Raw genomic sequence first — 20,219 nt, forward strand, 5'->3', positions numbered from 1 at the left:
CTTTAAATTGGAAGGGAGGAAGATTCAGATTAGACATTAGGGAGAAATTCTTCATGATGAGGGTGGGGAGGCCCCATTCCAGGCTACCCAGAGCAGCGGTGGCTGTCCCATCCCTGGAGTTGTTCAAGGCCCTGTTGGATGGGGCTTGGAGAGCCTGATCAAGAGGGAGGTGTCCCTCCCCATGGCTGGGCTTTAAGATCCCTTCCAATACAAACCATTTTATTATGATTTCCATTTCATTCTTGGTGTCTTCTGTAGTAAACACTGCACTAATTGCATCTTCCTCTGGTGGAAAGGTCTGGCAATAGCACATTTGCTGCTTATACTGAGATATCCAAGCCTTTATTCTGCCTTATATTTATTTGAGGTCCATACATACATCTGAATTACAGAACACCACAAAAGAAGAAATCAGTAACTGCTGCCTCTCTGGTTTTATTCCTTTATAGAGGAATACAAAAGGAGTTGCCTTTCTATACCTCTTGCACAGAGGAGGAATGACTCTTGCAATTCTATCTAAAGGGCACAGCTCTTGTGCTTACATTGTAGAGACTCTGCTTTTTAAGCTTCAGAACATCTCTGGTTTGAGCTTCACCATCTGCCACTGAAGCACTTGCCATAAAAAGCAGCATGTTCTTCTATTTCTGATACTCTTTCAGCAGCTCATGGAATATGAAGATTAAAAAAGAAAAGGCTTTTTGCTAAACTCCAAGTAATCAAAGTTGTAATATTTAACCATTACAGATGAATTTCTTTTACAAACAACCATCTTAGAAGCCCTTGCTACTTTCAGCTGAAGCCTTAAGGAGGTGTGACAGCCAGTGATTTGTTTTGTAATGAGAGATTTACAGTCTTTCCTAAAGGTTTTCCAGACAGCCACTTGGCAAGCAAGAAAGTTGCAAATCACAGAATTAAAAAGGGCACAAACGTAGAATGGTTTGGGTTGGAAGGGACCTCAAAGCCCATCCAGTTCCTCCCCCTGCTGTGGACAGGGACACCTCCCACTGGATCAGGTTGCTCCAAGCCCCATCCAACCTGGCCTTGAAAACCTTGAATCCTATTTTCCTTCTTAAGAGAGGGTCATTCAAACTCAAGGAACAGAAGCAGCTGTGCCAGCCATGCAGAAGTTCCCTCTGATGTTACTTTACAATCCCAGAAAAGACCTCCACATATTAAGGCTTTGGCTCTTGCTTTATTAGAATAATTAATGAGACTCTGCCACACAGAAGCTGCACAGACAACTCCTACTCACACCGAGAAGCTCCACCTGCGGCATTTACAGAGACAGAGCAGGGTGAGGCAGAATACAACTAACCCTCAGCTGAATGACTGCAATAATGATGCTATGATACCATCTGACCACCTCCACAGTGTTTACGAACTAATATTGCATTTTCCAGACTCAGTAACCAATACGCCAAGAAGTTAATTAACCTGCAAACAGCCTTGAAAATAACTCACGGCAGAATCAAAGAGAAGTGTGGGCTCCCGTGATGAAATGCTTTAATCGCAGAAAGATATAAGATGCTTTGAAACCTTGTTGAACCAAGGTAAGACACAACACCCAGAACAGCCGCAGGAAGTTTCTGAGGCACAGTGGGTGAACTCCGTTGGAGTAAGCGAGGTACAAACCTTCAGGTGGTCTGCAGGAACCAAGCAACTCCATCACTGCTGAGTAACACTGAAGAACCTTGTTCTGTGATGGAGGTTTAAGCTACTTCCTAATTACAGGGCAGGATCTGGCACCTCGGTAATTCCAGGAGTAGTAGATGATACCTTCACAAGTTCAGTCTCATGTTTTTTTAAAACTCAAGATTCACTAGCAAAAAAAGCTACCTATTCTAAAATTGGTTTTCCTATCCTTCAACATTCTTTTCAAAATAGATTTGTTTTGCTTGGCCAAGATGTGATTTTCCTGGCAGAACAGTGAAGATAAGTCTTGTGCACAAACATGCAGTTTTTCCTTCCTTTGCGGAAAGGTAACAGAACTTCAAAGTAGGATATTTTATAGAATCATAGAATGGTTCGAGTTGGAAGGGACCTTAAAGCCCATCCAGACCCACCTCCTGCCATGGGCAGGGACACCTCCCAGTGGATCAGGTTGCTCTAAGCCCCATCCAACCTGGCCTTGAACACCTCCAGGGCTCACATTCCTTAAAGAACACTTAATCTACACACAGATGCTGTCACTAAACTCTTCATCTGAGAATGCAGTTGTCTTAAGAATTTGCAACTGTTGTTTCTCATTTTTCTTGTCTCACATTAAGCTGCAACACCTCCAAGGTAAAGCAGTTTAATTGTTCATTTCCTCTATCAGTTATCAGCATCTACCAAAATTTGGAACGGAGATAGGAAGGAAGGAAGGAAAGGAAGCAAACTATTTTAAGGTTAGAATGAGAATTTTGAAGTGGAGGTAATGGAATTAATCTATTTGCCTAAGTAGAATAAGCCAGAAATTAAACACTGAGCAGATTCACAATTCTGTAGGACGCATAAAAATTACTTTTACAGAATTTGGTAATAAACATCCCTTCCCTACATCTCAAGAAGGACCCTTTGTGCTATGGAACCCTCTTGCCCTCCAATACATTTGCTCTCCAAAGCTGGCATTTCAAAAGATTTATAGCTGGAAAAACAGTAAATTAGCTTTTTTTCATAAAGAGATTCTAACAGAAGTCACACAGTTTCAGTCTAGTACAAATATACACCAAAACAAATCAGTATTTACTCCTACAGCTCTGCTACCTTGTGTCATTTAAGACCCTCAGGAAGGAATCATCCAATTTCATTTTACCTATCCAGACGCAGAGGCTGATTCTACAGGCAGAGAGCAAGTTACTCCACAGACAAGTAATTCTGCTGTCTTATTTTGCTGCATCAATCTTAAACTTAAAAAGCAAGGAACATAGGTTTATGAAGGTGGCAAAATAAGGTTGTGCAGATTTTCTTCCCATACTTCTTTCCTTAAAGCGTGCAAAATCAGTAAGCAAAACAGTGGCTGAGGTCTGAGCAAGACCAAGTATATGACAGAAGGAAGGAGCCTCAGCAACCAAATGCGATGGGTTTTTTCTAACTATATATTGCTTCTGCCATCACAGTAGTCACTCTATCAAAGGAAAAAGAAGAGTGATTTCAAACGCTTAAGGGCAGATTTGATATTAATGCTTTAGTTCAGATTAGAAATGTGCTTTTGAAGCAAATTCACTGATCATCCCCACTTACTGCTCCTTGGTTCGTATGACAGAGCTGCCTTGGAGCATATAACTTAATTCCATTTTGGACAAGATTAAACCAGATGTGCTCAAACTGCTACCTGGTGCAGCCCAGGACACGGTTGGCTTTATGGGCTGCGAGCACACTTTGTCAGCTCCCGTTCAGCCATCAGCACCCCCAAGTCCTTCTCTGCAGGGCTGCTCTCAATCACACCGCCCCCCAGACTGTAGTGAAATCACTCCATTTTCTGCAATCAAGTGCTCAGATAAGCGTTCCCACCAGAGACCATTGTACCAAGAGTTCATTTCCAGCTTTCTGCCTCCAATCACACAGGGCAAAGCCAAGGTCTGACCCAACCAGCAGAAGCCTGAGCAAGATCAAACACGAAGGAAGAGATCTGCACCGCACTCCTCTGCTGGTATTTTTCTACCCTGTCTTTTGAAGTGAAGCAGGAACTTTTTCTTAACCGAGTGAAGTCAAAACGTACTTGCAGTCCTTGCTGAACATGACTTTAAACAGAAATGCCAGCTCCCAGCCTCTGACAGAACAAGATGACACCACAAAGAGAAACCCCCTCCGTACAAAAGAACACAGCAACAACAGCAAGAGCAGGTGTTGTTCCGCTCTCCAGTGGCAGCTCCAGCTCCTCTTTAAAACACAGCCCGAGGATTCCATTCCTCTGTTCAGATCAGGATTTCATCGACTTTGAAGGGGTACACTTCAGAAATTATTCCCCCATATAATACAAAAGGACTTTTCCAAAGAGCCAAGTCTATATCCAATAGCAGGAAACAGTACCACACAGTGACAATGACATCAGGAAGTATAGTAATTAAAGAACACAAACTTATCGCTTCTTTTCATAGGGCTCTTACACTTCCAAAAATGAAGGTAATCATACAATCATGGAATGGTTTGGGTTGGAAGGGACCTTAAAGCCCATCCAGTTCCAACTCCTGCCACAGGCAGGGACACCTCCCACTAGATCGGCGGGCTCAAGGCTCATCTATTATGGTCTGCACTTCAGCAAGGTGGAAAGAAGAGCTGAGAATGGCAGAAAGTAACACAACAGAATTTCTTCAACACCTCTACAGTCCTCTATCACTGCCTACATGTCTTCAGTTAATTTCCAGGAATCTCTTAGCCAGTTTAGAATTTAACTTTAACTCAATTTAAAGATACTTTTATCCAAGATTAATCAAGTCAGAACACAGTTAGGAGTTCGTGTTTCAGTACAGATTATCTTGCTTAGGAGTAACAGAAAAACTAAATCACTTAATTTAAAAAAACTGCTGGAAGACTGAAAAGCAATCCAAGGAAGTTGCTCATTAAATAGCAAACCCCGTATCCAGCAACACAGTCAGTCACAGCTTATTTTATTTTTTCATCATTTTCTTCTAATTTTACCTCTGCAGCTAACAGAGCTGAGAAAAATATTTCTATTTTCACATACACAACCACAGGTCTTCTTTCAGCAGTTCATCTGCAATTTCTATTTGCTTATCCTATTATTATCCACAGAAAACTAATTACCTAACAACACACATCCAATGTTACTTATGTCCTAAAGATTTGACCAGTGTTGCCTTTGCTTTGTCATTGCCAAAAAAAAAATCACATTAATGTTTCCATGAAAAAAAAAAAATGCATACCCTTAGATGTATTGAATTTTAACGCACTTAACAGCTTAATTTTCACAGATTTCAGCAATTATCCTACTAGGTTTCAGAGTAAGTGTTAAATCTCTTTGTCACATAAAATATCAGGCCCATGGGTGGGCATTCCTCACCGTCCTGCTATTTCCAAGGTGATCTGACAAAAACTCTTCTTCAGGACACTTTTCCAGATGGCAAGAACAAGACTACATCAGAACTGATGATCTCCCACCTTTCTAGGGTACCAGGCTCTCTGCCTTCAGGGTAGTCCACTTGTTCACCCAGGTGAACTTCCTTCTCCCAGGATTGCAGCTCAGTGACCCCAAAAACCAAAGTGAAGCTCCTTTCCCACAGACCTTCACTGGAGTGAGAAGGGCACTGCTGCCTGAGGAAAGGCAGAGGGAGAAATACTCTCTTCACTGATCGTCCAACACTTGGTCTCTATTGAGTGTAAAACCAGCATTTCCTTCAGAGAAAAGAGGAGGGAAACTGAATTCATCATGGTGCTCAGGAACAATCCAGCTGCACAAAGTTCCTACAACTGCGATTCTCTCACTTGCACGGTAGGCAAGCACTCGCCACCACGCAAGATTTTCCAGTGTGATCTCCGTCCTCTCGAGGAACTCACCAGGCTGGTACCAAGGTCCCTGCTCACACACATCCCAACGGTTGCAGGCTGCATGCAAACCCAGCATCTCACCACAAGTCACACTTCCCAAAAAGCCCATCGCTTGAAGCAAATTCAATTTGCATTCACCCATGAGCTTGTAAGCGACGCTGCTGTCAGCTTTATACATAGCAGCGAGCACTCGAGTACATCATGACAACAACCCCAGCGGCATCACAATTCTTTGACCACACCACATTCTTAATGATACCTGCGAATATTTAGATAATGAAATTAAAGAGCAACTGCATGAGCAACAGAATAATAAAACGTTCATTACGTCATACAGGAAAATACATATTGGTTCCCCCAGACACACAAGGAAACCATGACTTCATACCAAATCAGATTTTTGAGACAATACGTTGACGTGTGCCACATTTCCTGACATGGATGCCTTAAAAAGGAATTTGTCTGTAAGTTCATTTGCCTTTTTCCCCATTTGCTGTGGATTTCTGCAGTACCCAAAAGCACTGCAGCTTTCCAGACTCATTATAAGAAAAATTCAATAGGTTTACTTACGCATTAGGTTGTAAATGTGCTTTTCTGCAACATGTTCCGTAAACAGCTTTATAAGGTCATCTTTTAAGTCTCTGTTAAGCTTGGTTTCTATGTAAAATTTATTCTGGAAAATAAGACAGAAGTTAAAGTTTGATTTTCAAAAAAGCAAATACAGTAAACTTGCTTCTTCTCCGAATAAAATCAGTTCAAAGTTTTGAAACGGTTGAATATTTGATCTGTAAAGTGCTTCCTTGGTGACTGCATCAATAGGACACAGAACATTCCTGTACAACAAAAACCCCATATATTTATAATAAAAATGCAGCACGTGGTACAATTGGTAATACACCTACAGGCAGTGTCTACAAGTGATGAAGCCATTAAAATAGGTAGGCTACAATAATAAATCATCAGCTATCTGCTTCTGTGGGTCACTGATAATCTCACTTGGAAACACTCTTCCAAAACAATGCTATACTTGCATGAAATTCAATAAACAGTGAAAAATCATCTAACAGGAAGTATTTCATTTCCAATCCACAGCTGAAAGGAGATGACAGAAGAGCCACCACCTTCACCATTCTTGTTAGAGGAACAACTGGAAGATTTTCTGCATAAGATTTCTTTCCCCAGGCTGTACTAGTGATTGTTGAAATGTCTATCAAGTCACCTAACGGTCTGACTGAGAGTTAAAAGGAGAGCAGACAGCAATACCTCAGAAAGTGAGATAGGATAAGCATTCCTTCCACAACCCACCTTATCATAAAGCAGTCAGGTAAATATTAAAAGACAATGGTGTTAATGGTAAAGAGCAAACCAATACTTGAAAGAGAAATAGTACTTACCCACATGTATATACACACACACTCATGTGTTTGTGTACGCACACACAAAACACCCTCCAGCTGATAAACACTAAAGTGCAATACAGAATCACAGAATGGTTTTGGCTTTAAAAGACCTTTAAGATGATAGAGTCCAACCATCAATCCAGCCCTGCTAAGCCCATCACCAGACCACGTCCCCATGTGCAACATCTACCTGTCTTTTAAACCCCTCCAGGGATGGGGACTCAGCCACCTCCCTGGGCAGCCTCTGCCAAAGCTTGACAATCCTGAAGGATCAAAGAAATTCCTCCTAAGATCCAACCTAAATCTCCCTTGGTGCAGCTTGAGGCCATTTCCTCTTGTCCTGTCACTGGCTACCAGGGAGAAGAGACCAGCACTCACCTCCCTACAACCTCCTTTCAGGCAGTTTTAGACAGTGATAAGGTCTCCCCTCAGCCTCCCTTTTCCCCAGACTAAACAGCCTGAGCTTCCTCAGCTGCTCATAATCCTGTGCTCCAGCCCCTTCCCCAGCTCCATTCCCACTCTCTGGATGCACTCAGGCATCTCAATGTCCTCCTTGTAGTGAGGGACCCAAAACTGAACCCAGGATTTGAGGTGCGGCCTCACCAGCACCGAGTACAGGGGAAGAATCCCTTCCCTGCTCCTGCTGGCCATGCCATGGCTGAACCAAGCCAGGATGCTGTTGTCCATCTTGGCCGCCTGGGCCACTGCTGGCTCATGTTCAGCCAACTGTCAATCAACATCCCAAATACCATCCAGTAAGAGCAGTAATATTTTAGAGGCAATGAAAAAAAACTCTTAACTACTCTAAAACCACAGTGTTCACAAACATTAGGCTCATTCCATGCCACAAGATAACATATTATCAGCTACATCTCTAGGCATAATTAACAATTGAGAACCTATTATATAAGAGCATATCATCTAAATGCTGATTTTAATTTTTCTTGAGGTGGAAATGTGATTTTTATTCATTGCTGCGTGCAGCACACTGCAATATGTACAATCTGTAATCATCCAGAATAACCTCGGTTAGATTTACAAAGCAGTTAGCCCCTAGGAATCATTCTTAGGAACGAAGCACTGTGTGCACTAAGCCAACACTCAGTGCAATTTGCTTTATCTGTAGTTATATCCTGGAACTTCTGTCCCTCCAAAATCCTTCAGAACTGCTTTGAGCTTCCATACTTTCTTGAAGAGTCCACTGTAGTAGTGCAAGACTGAAAAAAACCCATCATTGTGTGAAAAAGCAAACCAACAGTGCTCCTAACAAAAGGAAACTCCCTCCATCACCAAATCAGCCCTCTCAGCCACCACTCACGATAAGCTTTGAAACACCTTGGTCACTAAATACAACACAGCTTAAGGAAACCCTCTTTCCTGCACCCCAATATTCACACACAGGAATATGGGTCATATCAGGAAAAAGAAGGGAAGTGGTGCTTTTGCTATCAAAACACAGGGGTCTAAGCCTAAGGTGATGCCTTTTTAGTCCACCAAGGGACAAAAACACGTGCCAGTTGTAAAAAATGCCTTTAAGTCACCCTTAGCTTCCTAAATTTTTTAATATGAATTGTAAGCTCTACAAATTAAAAAATCATTTTAATTGCATTTTAATCTTTTCACTCTCTGTATCTCACGTATGGATATGTTTTATTCAAAAAGAGTTTTCTAACACTTACCATATATATGAAAAGAGGCACAATGCTCTGCAATGCTCCCATATACTGTCCAAGAGCTACATTAAATCTTTCAATATAGAGATCTGGAGGGCTGGCCTGCAAGAAACCATAAAAGTCAGGTTGGGATTTGAACAAGAGAAAGATCTGGAACAGCATGGCTTCTCACAGCAAATACCGATAGAGAGAAGGCATTACAGAAAGGAAATCAGAATTGGCAGAGGAATGAAGAACATTACCCCATACGCTGTTGCCACAGGTTGTACACAGTTATTTCTCATCCTGATCACAAGTTTTTAATCTCATTGCAGACGTGCTTCTCAGGGGCAGCCAAATTTCAGTTCAAAATGCCAACAAGGTATAAAAGCGGCTCTGAACTCCAAGGATTCCCTTTCATAAAGTTACGCGTAGAATTTGTTGCAAATAACATGTAGTGAAATGTGCGTTTCTAAGCAGCACGGATTCCTGCCTCACTCCTCTTTAACCTCAGTTTTAAATGCGGTTACACTCTCTTAATTTACGAAGACTTGGTAGACAGCTTTTAAGATGAAAGAAAAAGGAAAGTTCTACTTCAAAGAACATGTGAGACAAAGGGAGACCACAGCCTGACACCAGGCACCTCTCTGCTCCTGCTGACAGTATCCACTCTTCATTAAAAAAAGGCAAGAGAGACAGAAATCATCCGGACAGTCAGTGATTTAATGCCACTGACAGGCTGCAGGCAATGGCACACAGCTAGTCTGTCTCCCTTCAGACAGGGAACAGTAACAGTGGATATCTTTTTCCCCTGTTCAAGACAAAACCTCTCTGCCAGCTCACCTCACGCAGCCTTGAGACAGACATTTTAAGATGGAATAACAACTGCACACCCAGCTGCCTCCTGAGAACACCTACAAGAGTCCTTTATGGGGTTCAAAAAGGCCAAGTGCTGGGTCCTGCACTTGGGCCACAACAACCCCATGCAATGCTCCAGGCTTAGGGAGGAATGGTTGGAAAGCTGCCTGGTGGAAAAAGCCCTGGGAGTGCTGGTCAGCTGGGGGTTGAACATCAGCTACCAGTGGCCCAGGTGGCCAAAAAGGCCAACAGCATCCTGGCTTGGATCAGCCATGGTGCAGCCAGCAGGAACAGGGGAGGGATTGTCCTCCTGGATCCAGTGACGGTGAGGCTGCACCTCGAATCCTGCGTTCAGTTTTGGGTCCCTCACTCCAAGAAAAACATTGAGGGGCTGGAGCACAGAGAAGGGAACAGAGCTGGGGAAGGGGCTGGAGAAGAAGTCTTATGAGGAGTGGCTGAGAGAACTGGGGTTGTTTAGTCTGGAGAAGAGGGGGCTGAGAGGAGACCTCATCACTGTCAACAACTGCCTGAAAGGCAGCTGTAGCAAGTTGGGAGCCGGTAACAGGACAGGGAGAAATGGCCTGAAGCTGCACCAAGGGAGATTTAGGGTGGATATTAGGAGGAATTTCTTTACTGAAAGGGTAGCCAAGCACTGACAAAGGCTGCACAGGGAGGTGGTTGAGTCACCACCCCAGAGAGGCCCTGGGAAGAGCTTAGAGCATCTTCCAGTACTGAAAGGGGATTCAGGAAAGCTGGTGAGAAGCTCTTACAAATAGCATGGAGTGATAGGACAAAGAGGAATAGCTTTAAACTGAAAGAAGGCAGATTTAGACTAGACATTAAAAACAAATTCTTCACAATGAGGGTGGGGAGGCTCTGGCCCAGGCTGCCCAGAGCAGTGGTGGCTGCCACATCCCTAGAGGTGTTCAAGGCCAGGCTGGATGGGGCTTTGAGCAGCCTGATCCAGTGGGAGGTGTCCCTGCCCATGGCAGGGGGTGGAACTGGATAGGCTTTAAGGCTCTTCTGACCCAAACCATTCCACGATTCTATGATTCACTCTCCATTCTGAATCCTTTCTAACCCTCAATTGAGTTTTGGGGCTTTTTTTCCCTTCAGACACTCTATACAGGGAGACAGCGTAAATCCTCTCCTGAGTTCCTCTCACTTACCACTCATCGGGTTAAGAACAGTTCTCCAGTAGCAACTCTGTAGCGTGTCCCTCCTCCCTAAGAGCACCAAATGTTTGGTCAGGCTTCTCAAATTGAGGCAGTTGTGCTTGCTTAACACCTTTAGCTTGTTCTAGACCCAACTACTTCTCTGCATAAAATACTATGGCTGCTGTTAAAAGCTGGTGTTAAGGACATCAGTTGATCTCCTTACACACCATGGCAGGCACCTCCGTGAAGAGATGCGTCAGCTTGACGGGGTTCTGTGCCATCTCATTTAAACTATAGATCACCTAAAGGGTTGGACCAGATGATCCTCATGGCCCCTTCCAATCTGGCATCCTGTGATTCTATGAAGTGATATAACATACTTACTAAGAAAAGATTTGGGAAACAGAAGTTCTTAAATTCATTTTCCCCCATTGTTTCTGATCGTTTCTATAGGTAGAACCTAGAGAAGGCAGATTTATTTTCTACATAAATGTTTGCAAGACTGATGCAGCTATGGAAATTATTTCAGAGTATCAACTACTTTCAAATTAAGAAGAGCTAATTTGAGTGTTACTTACAAGAGATGAGACAAAAATCCTGAAGAAGCCTCACTACTTCTCATTTGCCTACCAAGTCAGGCAATGCCCACACAGACAGGGTAATAACAATGGGCTCCTTCATGTGGATGGAGTACATAGCCTGGCCCCCTGTAGGTACATTACTCATGCCAATGAAGTTATGATTAGGCAATCTGATTTACTAAGTTTACATAAAAAACAGCCACAGATTACGTTGTCAACAGTTCTATTTGACAGGCTGGCATAACTGTGCAAACACAATGTAGTGCTATATAAACATAATGTAATCATCAATGCACCTTGGGAGGAAAGCGAAATACATCAATAAAACAAAAACAATTCCCTTAATCACCAAGAACTGCAGTGAGATGGTGCTCAGAAGGTAACTCTGCTAGCAGTCAGAAGCTCAGTTTTCCGAGCCCCTCAAGGCACTACTTGGATGCCTTTTCGTACCACCCTGACCATACTGAAAGCTCACAAGGTAAACATAAAAAAACACTTGAGCTTCATGCTTGTACTCCTGTAATCAGGAGCAACATTGGACATTACACAACTGTTGCTAAAAGACAAATAAGGAAGTTCATAATCTAATCTGAAGTTTGGAGTAAGGCATTGGTACTTATCAGATTAATACTGGGTGCCCAAACTCCATGCAATCACAAGGCACAAGTGGAAGGTAAACATGAGACAGAAGAGGAGGGAAAAGGCGAGGAGGGAATGGGTTGTCCAAAACAGATATTGCTGGCATTTTTAAGAGCAGATGGCAACCAACAGTGACATTATACAAGGCCTCCTGCTCCCAAAGCTTTGGAAGCCCTCAAAACAGCAGAATGGCTCTTACAGTGACCTGACTGCAATGCACGTTCTTCCAAGGAAACAGCAGGGGAGAAGGTAGTTTCATATGGTGGTTTGTGAGCTGACAAGGCAGAAGGCTGGGAATTTGTAAGGATTAATATGAGGCAGGAAAGCTTGCCGGCATTGAACAGGGAAGACCCTAAATCTGTCATTCCTGTGGCCACGCAGCAACCATGCAAGCTATCTACCAGCCAGTGACAGCTCTGTTCAGTCACACTCATCGTAAAATATCTTGCTCAAAACTAAAAAGAGTACGCACACACATGCATACATATCATGAGACATAATCATAGAAGAGAAGAACCCCAAGCTGCGTGGAGTGTTTAAAAGCCTCAGTGTGCTATCGGCAATCGGCTCCAAATTTAATCCAAGGCTTTCAGAGAGATGGAATTTGAGGAATCAATTCTGGTTTTGTAGCTCTGTCACTTCTGTTTGATTTAAACTACAAACAATGCAAGCAAAGTAGCGTTTAAGTCAGAGAAAGCTCGATTCTCACTTATTAACTTCAAGGAACATAGAATTACATAGTTACCAAACTTGACTGTTTCTGGTCAAGACAAAAAAAAACCCACAAAAAAAAAATTCCTCTTTTCTCTAAATAAAAAGAGGGTGCAGCATGACAAAGAGCTGCTTTTCAGCTCTCAGCCATTTGCTAAAGGAATTCTTGAGATTAGCCAACCTAAAATGAAAATATTTCACTGCACTTGTACAAAAAAAATTACTTCTGCCATGGGCCAGCTCAGTGCGCTCTGACTGTCAGTGCTTAACTGCTTTCCACTATCTTTTAGTGAAGAGATGTAATGGGAAGAGTACTGGGTTTTAAATTACTTTACCGGAGTGCATAAGAGTAAGCTAAGCCAGAAACACTGGTCTCTAATGCAAATAAGAGTTTTACTCATTTAAAACAAGCGTATTTAATTTGAAAGCATAAGCTGGTGTATCCACCCCACCACACACATCTCAATGACTCAGCACTGGCCCTCAAACACAGCAGGCATTATTTCCAACCACAAAGTAATGGGCCGTGCCCATTACCCATACAGTGTTTCCAAATAAAGCATCTTGGAAAAATCATCTGCATAATGCAGGCTTCACAGAACTTTTCATAAAATGGCTCAAGTCAGAAAGGACCTTAAAGGCCATCCAGTTCCAAGCCCCTGCCATGTGTAGGAACACCTTCCACAGCATGAGGGTGCTCAAAGCCCCATGCTCCAACCTGGCCCTGAACACCTCCAGGGATCACAGAATCATGAAACGGTTTGAGTTGGAAGGAACCTTAAAACCCATCCAGTTCTACCCCTCTGCCATGGGCAGGGACACCTCCCACTGGATCAGGTTGCTCCAAGCCCCATCCAACCTGGCCTTGAACCCCGATAGGGATGGGGCAGCCACCACTTCTCTGGGCAACCTGGGCCCACATTTTTTTAAGCCACCCTCATTTTTTTTTAGGCACACTGAATCCAGAATTCTTATCAACTCAAGAATTGGGGAAATTTAATTCTCTATTACTAGAAGCCCCACATGGCAAATCTCAGTCTTCCTAATGCAGAGGAGCTGGTCGGACATCACTTGTAAACATGGAAGGCAACCTTTACTCAGATATTCTCCACAACTCAAGCAGCCTGAAGACAGGATCATTTACTCACATGCAGTGAGGAGGGAACTAGAAATGTCTTGAGATATGGGAGGCTCCACATAAAAGAGGCGATGGTCCAATGACAAGCAATTCATCTCAGCTAAATGAACTTCTCTGCAGGCAACATTTGTTACATTTTTAATGGGAAGTCCAGACTGACTTTATATTCATCTAGTGACTGTAACTCCGTGTTACAAAGTCAACTAAATTGCTTTTCTTTTCAGTTCAGTTGGAAGTGACCTACAGTGATGATGCAGTCCAACTGCCTAACCAAAAGTTAAAGCATGTTGTTAATGTCATTGTTAAGCCAGATGCACCTTGAGTTGGGGCCCTAACCTGAGGACACCTGGACTGGAAAGACAGAACAATTTCTACTGGATGACTTGGAGGCTTCTTCCCTTGCTATGAGTGTCCAACAGAAAAAAATGGGACTAAGCCTACAGTTTGGGAAGCAAGAGTGGGAGGGGAGAGGCAAAGAGATGGGTATAGAGTATGTTCTAACCTGTAACAGTGAGACAAGGTTCAGCTTGATTGTTTCACTCAATATGAGTGGACACGTTCAAATAGAGACCTTTTATTTACCCTCGTTTGGGAAATGTCTGTGTACAAGAGTGAACTGCGAGTTCACATGAGAACGTCGCACCATACCACAACACGAGGTGCTGAGGGGCATGGTTTAGTGTTTGATACGAGTGGTTGGACTCGATGATCCAGTGGGTCTCTTCCAACCTGGTTATTCTATGATTCTCAGCCAGTGTCCAACATGCAGAGAGCACATGAGCCCACCTGCATTTTCACAAGGTCCCTGCCACCACTGAAAAGCAACTTTTGTGAAGTGAAAACCTGTGAAGCAGGCCTTCAGGAATGCATGTGGCAACACACCAACACCACAACAAGGTGTCTTGCAGTCTCAAAAGGTGAATTCACATAAGGGCTGATGAGGGAGTGTGTATGTCCCTGTGTGACCATCGGGCCCCAGTTGCAGCACCCAGGACACCCAGTTCAGGACACTCATGTGCCCACTGCTCTGTTGAGGCCAGCTACACAGCCAGGACATGAATAAAACTCAAAAGGTAGCTTCTGAAGTAAAAATCATGCAGAAAAAAAAGACAAACAAATAAAGTTAATAATCAAGTCTGACTGGTCCCCTAAGATGCTCCCATTTGTACTATTTGGAATCCAACTGTTTTAATGCTGATGCTGAGTGGTTTTTCTAGAAAACAGCTTGCTCCAGCACGTTGGTTACATGCAGATATTCTACAATCCACCTTCCAAACTGTTCCACTTCTGTACAAAGAAGTTGTTTGGCTTGTCCAGAACTATATTTGCCTGCTGTGTCAGCTTTCACAGCCATCTGTTTTCTCATGGAAACCAACACTCCTGCTTCTATTGGGCTACATCTGCGTTCTCTGCATGTCAAAAACAAATTATCTTGCATCAAAAGTCACACCTTGCCAATTAAACAGAACTCTGCAATTAAATATTGTTGGCAGGTGGAATGAATTTATGTCAGATGAAGCAAAACACCTCATGTTGTGCATTAAAAGGATTCACATATAGAATGGTTTGGGTTGGAAGGGACCTTAAAGATCACCCAGCTCCAACCAGATACCACCAAGTGACCAACTTTTAAAAAGTAATTTGTTGTTGCTGTGGTAAAGACCTAGAGCCATATTTCCAAACCCAAGTGACCTAGTGTCACCAAAACCTATTAAGATTGAAGAAGTGTCACAATAATAAAATATAGTGCAATAAAGTCATTTCCCAAGGGTAAATCTCACATCCCACAGTCAGTTTCTTTACAGGACAATGTTCTAAGGCACACAAGTTTTACTTTGAGCAGCTCAATAAGATGGAATTTTCTATTCAAAACCAAAGACAAAAGTCACGTAATATACTCCAAGATGATATCACACTGTATTACAGCCACCTGCCACAAGGTGTGTCTAACCTACGTAAGGGAGCTTTTGCAAGACAAAGATTGCATTAAATAGCTGTCTCAATTATTCTTTCAACAGCTGACGTTCAAAAGGCAGCCTTGTTTTCACGCAGAAGCATTTATGTGCCAAAGCCAACCTTAAAAGCAGCTGCCTCGCTCAGTCTTGGAGCTTTAAAAAAAGCAAGCCAGGGCTATCACAGCTTAAAGTTTGGTATATTCCCAAATTCAAAGGCAAGGAATGCACTATGCTGCCATGGGATGTATCGGAAGAACTGGCCAAACCTGTACAGCTGCAACGATTCGTAGTTCCCACAATCGGAACAAAAGTGTACGGGCTGCACCAGCTCTGCAGAGCCAAGGGAAGGCTTTAGTTTACATAGGATATCCACCTACTCCATCCAATCTTTACAGCGAGGCCATCATTCCACAAGGAGTAGAGAAATCGTAAGAGAAAAGGAGCAAAGAACTTCACTCAAGACAACCTGGATCTTTTACAAAGACTGCCCATAGATTGTGCCCCTTAAACGCAGAGTAGTTAATTTTCTTTGTAAAGAAAGCAACAAGAGTAAGAGTGAAGTAAAAGTGAAACAAGGAGGACATCAGAGCAATCTCAGTGCAACATGTTTGGATGGGAAAGCATGCTTAGCGAGAAGTCCCTGATGCAATTCGAAGCAGCAAGACTGCTTCTGCCTGACAGAAACTAGTCATCAATTGTCAGAAGCACTGAAAGGTGCTGCTGTAGCTAAGGTTTCCTTTGTACTGGCATCTCTGATACTCTGCAAGTCAGTGCAGAACTCAGCCACCACCTCTGGAAGTGACAACAGCTGTAGGGAAGGAAAACAGTGTTGCTACTAGAGCAGTAGCAATTTGAAGAACATGTCTGGAGATCCCACCCTAAAAGGAATGTTCAACAAGGAACACACAAAAACAAACACAGATCCACAAATAAGATGCAGGGAAGGATAATGTACAAACTGTATCAGGACTGCTGTAAACCACTGACATCTAGAGATAAGCAAAGAAAATGCAGAATAAACTACAGCAGAAAACTTTCATATATGATAAATCCTGATTTATACTTCAAAATTCATGTTTAATTCACTTAAATTTTTCCTTTAGATTTTCCCCTTTGTGCTTGTTGTGATGCACAAGGACCACAACCGGTTTATACAGGTTAACACAGCAATGGCAGACATCTACATTGTGTGCTCAGATGGTGTTTAAGTAAATCATTTACATCCCAGATTAGACTTCCTATTCTCTAGTCTTTGATTCCACACTATGTAAGTTTAGCCACTGCTCTCCACACGGTTTAGATCTAAGACTAATTAGTGCCACACAATTGGATCTAGCAGTCAGCATTCTGTCTCACAGCCAGTTAGTGAATGAAATAGCCCATAATTTAGTAAGCTAGCGTAAACCAGTCTTTAAGGCAACCCCCTCCACGGGCCATCCACACACTGCTCCGATATAATCACAGATCCCAGGAAAGACAGAATTAGATTGCGCAGTTTCTTACCTGCAGCTCCTTTGAGACTCTCTCTAAGTGGTTAGTTATCTTTTTTATTAGGTCACTATACATCTGTTCCGAATGTTGCTGGCATACACACTTATACACACAACTGCAGAAACAAATACAGGAACAAACAATGAACTCACAACAGTTTGCAATGAAGGGTAACAAACTCCAAAACATTTTGTTCAAGTCTCAATTTATAGGATAAGAGAGTTAAGTGAACGATTGTTGAACTTTTAAATAGAGCCCGAAGCTTGGAATGAGCTCCAGCAGACTCTGAAGTCTCCTCTGGAGGCCCTCATTCCATTTCCACTCCCCAACACCACTCTAACTTACAAAGAGTGCTCTTAACGGTGCATATCAACAAAACAGCTAACACATTCCTGATTGTGGCTTTTGCCTCCCCTATATGAATGAAGCCTCCACTAAAATAAACAAGTTTAATGATTATATGCATATTCTAGGGCAAAACTCTTACTAAAAGAGGGGCAACACTGACAAGCAGCAATCCAAGTTGCACAAAGTGTTTTAAAAAGAAAGAGCAAAAGTTCTAAAGTTACAGACCCAAGCATGTTGCCCCATCCTTTGTTAATTAAACTCTAAAAAAATCCCACATTTTCAAAATAAACAAAGATGCAGAGAAATAGCAACTAAACTTTAAGTCTATATTCCAGGGCTTGGCTGTATTAGCTCTGGTTTGCAGTGTTACCTTTGTTTTTTAAGAACATTTTATTGCTCCACACAGCAATTTAATATATCTGCAAAATAAGGCTCTGCATTGAAAATGAATTTTAAAAAACTGTAAAACATTTTTCAGCAAAAGCTTTTATTAAGGTGGACTAACACCAACATGATCCATACTAAGCAGATTTTACTTCTCTCGAGTGCTTTCACTCTTTGAAGTCAGCATTTTGGAAGCTAGCTGTTAAAAATCAAGAGGCACAAGGAAGGTTTCACCTGGTATCTTGGGCAAGCCTGATCTCATCCCTTACCTCTGTTCTGCTCCCCTCTCCCTCCACCCCCCTATAGGAAGTGCTGGGACAGCAAGCAATTTAGGCCAGAGACTGTTCCTTATGACACACGTAAACAGTTTCCACTAGGGTCCAGGTTCCAGGCTTGAATTCTGCAGGGTCTAATAGTACTGAAAGCCTAAAGCTGTGGCACAGCAACACTGTCTTTGTAGGGGAATTGTGACATTCCAATCCTCTGCTGTGAAGGTGGTACAGTGACAACCAAACTGCAGAGATGGGATTCAGCCAGTCGTAGACTACAGGCTACTGGAACATTCTAATGCAAGTGAGAGGTTAGGCAGCAGCTCCAAGCCTACAAGGGTCATGCCAGCGCTCTCTTTCACTGTCACCCTCAAAGTTTTCTGGAGGAAGGTTCTACAAGTGACATTTGTATTTATTCCTTTTGACAATTTCAAAAGCCCCCAAAAGTCATCCCCAGATAAATTCTGCTCAATTGGCAAACCACGCTATTTCTTAAAAACCAAGACAGCCCATATTTCTCCTATTATGCTTTTAAGACAGTTGAGTGTCTGTAGTTTGACATTATTTAACAGTCAAAATCATCCTGTTTCTTTCGCACCAACTCTACCAATAGCAAATCCTATTTCAGAACAAACAAATGCAAAAGACAATGTAGTACAAGGCAGTAGCAGCAAAAATCAACTTAATTTGGATGAAAGAGAACAACACTCATGGGTAAAGCCAGGCTGAATCTTCTATCTCTTACACACCAGCCAGATTGGTGACAAGAGCAAATGGTCATATGTATGTTGCTCTAAAACTAACCCATAAACAGCCACTTCCACAAGCTGACCACTCCATCTGCAACAATGGAACTAAATTGAATTTCAAAGGACATGTCTGCTTAGTGTTTTACTGCTATACCTACTTCTGCAGCACATCCTGTAGTCAAACAGCAGTCTACGTAAGTGCAGAGCATGTTTGTTGTATTTGAACACTTCTATTTAGAGGTTCCTTCCCCATTTTCAGATCCTGTTTCCATTTCCTGATCGTGGGCTGGTTTGATGAATCATCCTTGCCCTACTGATACCCAAAAAAAGCCAGCAGCTCATTAGTTGTTCAGCATAACCAAACACCTTAGGGAAAAGAAGACCCAAGCAGAACAATTGGAGGTAAGGATTTAGTGAGAGGGATGAAGACAAGAGCTGTCTTGAAGAGCAGTGACCTAATTGCATCAAACCAGGGAGGCAGCAAAACATACAGCTTAGCTGTTCAGACTTCCTTCATCTCAAAGTTCCCTTCACATCTCCCAATGTATTTAACCCTTTTAAAAGGAAGTGACTACGCACAGGCAGCCTTTGCACTCAAAGATGATAATGGCCACTAATCACACCTTGACAGCATGTAGTGGTAGCAGTAAATGTCTGCATGCAAACCTCTGAAGTTCTCTCCCAGCTTTCACTGCCGGGGAGCAGCCACCTACAGTTACCACTGATCCTGTCAAAGATCATAGTCAGAGTATCTAATAACATAACTTGAGTTGGCATGATGGAAATCCCAAAACCTTTAGTCAGCAGACTGCTGCATTTCATTGTAAAAAAAAAAAAAACAAAAAAACCCAAAAAAAACCTAACAGTGTAGAAGACATTTAGCTGCTTGAAACACTACAAAACCCACTCTATTTTCAGACCGAAGCTCCAGCCTAGGGAAGCAGAAAGGATCTTAACCTCAACTCTGCTATGGACTTCCTGTAATGCTCCAAGCAAGCGTCAACATTAAATTAAACAAAAAAAGCAGCCACCCCTCCATCCTCAATCTACGTTGCCCACATTATAAGTAAAGCAAAGGGGTATGTCTGGTCTAGTGGGACATGTTCCTGCCCACAGCAAGGTGGGGTGGGACTGGATGGGCTTTATGGTCCCTTCCAACGCAAACCATTCTATGATTCTATGATACCCCATAAAACCCCCTCTTCCATGCAAGAGGGGAGACCTCATTGCTCCCCACAGATCCCTGACAGGAGGTTGTAGCGAGGCAGGTGTTGGTCTCTTCCCCCAAGTAAGAAATGATGGGACAAGACGAAATGGCCTCAAGATGCCCCAGGGGAGGTTGAGATTGGATTTAGGAAAATTTCTTCAGTGAAAGAGTGGTGAAGCATCAGAACAGGCTA

The 20,219-nt window shown here is 42.7% G+C and overlaps 1 protein-coding gene across 1 annotated transcript in view; it reads right to left on the minus strand.

Annotated features, from left to right (window-relative positions):
* CACUL1 (CDK2 associated cullin domain 1) overlaps window positions 1–20,219 on the minus strand; it is a 37,229-nt gene that overhangs the window by 8,396 nt on the left and 8,614 nt on the right. The window contains exons 3-5 of the mRNA XM_069863796.1: window positions 17,082–17,184; window positions 8,567–8,662; window positions 6,058–6,160 (exon numbers count right to left, since the gene is read on the minus strand). Coding sequence (XP_069719897.1) covers window positions 6,058–6,160; window positions 8,567–8,662; window positions 17,082–17,184 — 302 coding nt within the window. The remainder of the gene's footprint in view (window positions 1–6,057; window positions 6,161–8,566; window positions 8,663–17,081; window positions 17,185–20,219) is intronic.

Source organism: Phaenicophaeus curvirostris, chromosome 9 (genome assembly GCF_032191515.1).
Source record: "Phaenicophaeus curvirostris isolate KB17595 chromosome 9, BPBGC_Pcur_1.0, whole genome shotgun sequence".
Classification (NCBI taxonomy): Eukaryota; Metazoa; Chordata; class Aves; order Cuculiformes; family Cuculidae; genus Phaenicophaeus; species Phaenicophaeus curvirostris.